General features: G+C 25.6%; 1 protein-coding gene across 1 annotated transcript; it reads left to right on the top strand.

Moving 5' to 3' along the window:
* The first annotated feature begins 1,831 nt into the window (after positions 1–1,831).
* LOC112599687 (endocuticle structural glycoprotein SgAbd-4-like) lies at positions 1,832–3,081 on the top strand. The gene is made up of 3 exons (XM_025346705.1): positions 1,832–1,943; positions 2,023–2,159; positions 2,630–3,081. The coding sequence occupies exons 1-3, from the start codon at positions 1,938–1,940 to the stop codon at positions 2,892–2,894; spliced, it is 408 nt and encodes a 135-aa protein (XP_025202490.1). The 5' UTR covers positions 1,832–1,937; the 3' UTR covers positions 2,895–3,081.
* Positions 3,082–4,672: the final 1,591 nt, after the last annotated feature.

The following is a 4,672-nucleotide window of genomic DNA, read 5'->3' as shown; positions in this document are numbered from 1 at the left end:
CTTAGTGATGTTTGTTTTAGTATTAGAGTAAATTGAAATGTTATCAAACTTTAAGCTAGGAACATTATCTGTAATTGCACATTGGAATCTTTTTGTTATTTTTTTTTTATACAAATTATATGAGTTTATAAATTATTGAAATTTAAAAATGCTTATACTTCACTATAATATTAATATATAACGTATACAGTTGATTCTACAAACACATATAATGTTCTTAACTTCAATTTTAATATACTAAAGCTAATAACTTAAGATAGGCTCTGCTAAACAAAAAATATTATGTATGTTGCATATGGGTTACAGAAAGGAAACAAATAGCGCGATTACATCTTCTTAAGACTATTACATTTTTCAGCAGAGAGTTATTTTTTAGTTATATTCATAAAAAAAATTAAATCATATGTTACATACAAAGTTAGTAAAAATGATTATAACGTAGGGCGTTAAATATTTAAATACGTTTCTGCATTTAATGTGACATACAAATATGAAATAATAGTTATGTAGGTATTAGCGGTATACAACGTAATTATGTTAAAGATATTAGTTTTCTTGAAAAGTTTTAACATTTTAAATAAGCAATATTTTTAAAATTGTATACCATTATATTAGTTTAAATTCCTTAAATTTTTAAATGATTATAATTTTTCAAACATACAATGTCAACAAAAATTAAAAATTAAAAATATAGCGATAAAAAATTGTAAAAATTATCATTTGTTTAATTACGTTAAAATAAATTTTCAAAAATATTAATATTATTTGATTAAATTAATGCTTTAAAAAAAATTCAGTAACATAAAGAACTGCTATATAGTTGGTAATTAGGTTTAATTTATATCATAATAATAAAAAATAATATATTTATGTGCGTATTATTTGTTATCAGGAATCGTTTTATGAATTAGTTTATAGTTGGTATATTTGATAATAACAACTGGGTTTCCGAAAGTAGTTAACATATTATCAGCCACTATTATATAATAAAAAATAGTAATAATCCGTATAAGATTGAAGAACAATTAATTTGATATTTAGTAAAAGTAATATGCTTAAACTATTATAGTTGTACATCTTACATCTTAAGAAATAATAAAGCACAAGAAACAAATAATTACAATTATTTGAAATAGAACGTTACACAATTTAATTGCCGATAATAATTTATCATGCATTGCATAAGAATGCTTTAATTTTTTTTAAATGCTATTATATTTTATGATAATTTTTTTGCATATACCACACAAACATAATATCATAATGGAACAACTTGCTTGCAACAAAATTAGCCAAGGAATACCACGATTACTTAACACCGGTTTCACGTATCCTTGTAATAATATGAGGTTTTTTAAAAAAAATGTGTTTTTAGAAGTCGTCTGACATTAAAACAAAATTTACACAATAAGAACAGTTTCAGACGTATTTTTCATTGACGTACTTAGCTACCCATATAATGTTATTTTGATAGGTACCTACTTTAAAAAAAATTATTTAAACGAACTTCGACACGTTTTGTTTCATCGATTCCTATCTTAGGCTAAGACTTAGTAACAAAGATGACTAACGATTATAGTTTCGATTTCAGCGAAGGCAAAGATCTACAAAACGTGTTTGTCTGCAACCTCTGCGCACCCATCTACCAAAACAAATGTCGTCGAACCGCTTTCGTAACACGCTGACATAATAATGGGAATAATAATAATAATGCGATTGCGACTTTTATGTTTAGATGATTCCGCCTCCATTTTTATGCTAAACACAAAACTGGTATCCCTCGTTTTTTATGTCTTTATATCACATAAAAATTCACACACACACACACTCAAACGTGAGTATATAAAGAAGAATCGTATCCACTATCATCCTCACAAATACATTGTACACTGAACAGCAAGTACCACAGAAATTCAAACGAACAGAAACTCGTCAAAATGCAGGTAAGAGTCAAACATACAGAAATCGAATTTTTCCTTAATCGAAAAAAAAATTTGCTTACATTTCGTGCTTTTTACACAGGTCATGTTAGTTGTATCATCATTGCTGTTAGCCGCCGTTGCGGTCAGCGCCTACCCTGCAGTACAGAATCCGGAATCTAGAGCCGTCATCTTGAGTCAAGATTTGGGAAACAACCCCGATGGAACCTCCAAAAACAAGTATGTAAAAAAGATTTTTTTTTAAACTAAAAACACAAAGGACATTTTTTTTGTAAACACGTTAGTCTTATGTGTGAATTTTTATTTATCTTATTAAGGATAATATGTTGATTTGATTTTTATATATTTAACTAAAATATCTGAAATAGTAAAATATAATATTATAATGCATTAACATAACATTTCTAAATTAATTAATTTAAAACCCCGAGTGACTGTATATATAACGTAATATGGCATTAGGTACGTAATAGATAGACTGAATATTGAGAGATGTATATAGAATTTATGTATACAATTTATAATAATTTTAACTATTAGTCGATGATCAATGGATTATATTAGAGTAAAATTTTTCATTTTAACTTTTGTATGATTATTTTAATTTTAATTTTAATAATAAAAAATAAAAAAAGCATTGGTTCATTCTTAACTATACATTATATTTTATTACGGTGTCCTTATTGCAGCTTCCAAACCGAAAATGGAATCAAACAAGAACAAATCAGCTACTTGAAACCGGGCCCTGAAGGACCCGTAGCGGCATTCCAGGGAGCAGTGTCATACGTAGCCCCAGACGGCCAGACCATCCAAACCGGCTACATTGCCGACGAGAACGGTTTCCAGCCGTACGGATCCCATCTACCTACACCACCACCAATCCCAGCTGAGATCCAAGAATCACTGAGACTCCTCGCCACTCTGCCCAGTACTCCTGAACCAATATATCAATAGAATAGTGAATACGTAGTTCACCTCGGTTCGGCTCATCCTTATTCTTATACTATATTTAATCGTCTTGAAATGATTATCTGTAGCATGTTTAAAGCGGTTTCCAAGTATCAACCACATCTTTGTTAATATTATCCTTGTACTACTCTCCTATCTATTTACTTCAATATAATATAATCTATTACCATGATTTCGTCATTGCGATTTGTGTCGATGTCGATAACGTTAAATTTTATAATTACTATTTCTACCATTACTACTTTATCTCCATATTTATGATGATATATTATAATCATAATAAACGTACAAGCGTGTAATATATTATATATAATATCGATTGTATTATACAAAAAAATATATATAAATATTGTGTTTAAAAAAAATGCGTTTTTATTTCGTCATTTTTTCGCTTCCAGAATTATTTATGTTTTATTCAAAGATACCTGTTTATACAATATTAAATTAATCGTAAAATATTATTACGTAATTCTGTGCATATGAAGGCTACAAGTTTCAATAAGCATTTATACTAAAAACTGAGTAATGGTAAAATTTTTTATGAGTACTTTTTCTAAATTTCAAAAAAATACAATTATTTAAATAATGATTTTTATAGGATAGATTGTATAATTATTATATAATATACTGTTTCATTATAATATTTGATTACATCACTAACTTTGACAGTTGATATTTTGAATTATTCATTATTCATAGATATAATATAACTTGGTAAAGAATGATCTACCGTCATGAAGAAAATATAGACATATTATGTATTTAATTGAACCATATATTTCTATATTATTAAAGGTTTGAGTTATTTTTAAGATTTTGTGCTTGTATTGCTTAAAAACATAACCTCAGATTTCTTAGAAATAATATTGAAATCCATGCCACAGAAATATAACGTGAATACTAGTTATATTTGATATTAATTTATAGGTTAGTAAGATTTATTAGCAGAAGAGTTGATTTATCTTATGTTAATATTCGTTATGTAAAATATATTATTTAATGACGTAATTAGTAATAAAAATAAAGTAAACAAAACCATACTATGCAGTATACATTATATTTGATTTTGTACATAATTTAGAATAAAGTCTAATTAAAAAAAAATGGTTATTTTAGAAAAAATGTAATTATTTAAGTATATCTAATTATAATTAATTCCAAAAATATCTATTCATCATTAATGTTACAGACCTAAAAATTAATCAGGTATATTGAAAAAAAAATTTTGATTGACAATTAACAGTTGATAATATAATTCAAAAAGTATTAAGTCTAGTAAAATGTATATATTATAAATAATAAAACATATACCTATTAATGAGATAAGTTATTTTTAAGCTTAATCGTGTAACCTTGTCTCTACTAGAAATTTTGCGCAGCCAAAATTAAAATTAAATTGTAAATTTCCAAAAATAACTACATAACTATTGCTTATGTTCATGTATCTAATTGTTAATTTTTCACAATTTTTTTTTAAAATTATTTCAAATATTTAACATCCTATTAATATTTACATCAAATTTTGAATAAAGAAGTTTTTATTTATTAAACAATTGACAACTAAAATAAAAACATAATGACGGAAGTAAGAAAAACATTATTTATTATTATGAATTTTTTTTGTCGATTTGACCTGATTTTGTAAAATTGTTTTAACAGTTATTAGTCCATTAGAAGTTATTGATTTTGTGTCTCAAGTAAGTAATCAAGTAAGTTACCAAGAAAATAGATTAACTTATAAATTAAAATATTTTAATTTTAAG

Source organism: Melanaphis sacchari, unplaced genomic scaffold (assembly GCF_002803265.2).
Source record: "Melanaphis sacchari strain LSU unplaced genomic scaffold, SCAv2.0 Contig54_pilon_pilon, whole genome shotgun sequence".
NCBI classification, from domain to species: domain Eukaryota; kingdom Metazoa; phylum Arthropoda; class Insecta; order Hemiptera; family Aphididae; genus Melanaphis; species Melanaphis sacchari.
This window is presented reverse-complemented; position numbering and strand designations above follow the sequence as displayed.

Excerpts from the sequence above, each read along its gene's own strand:
- LOC112599687 (XM_025346705.1), top strand. Across the intron at positions 2,160-2,629 it reads GATGGAACCTCCAAAAACAA|CTTCCAAACCGAAAATGGAA; the intron begins GTATGTAAAAAA and ends TCCTTATTGCAG.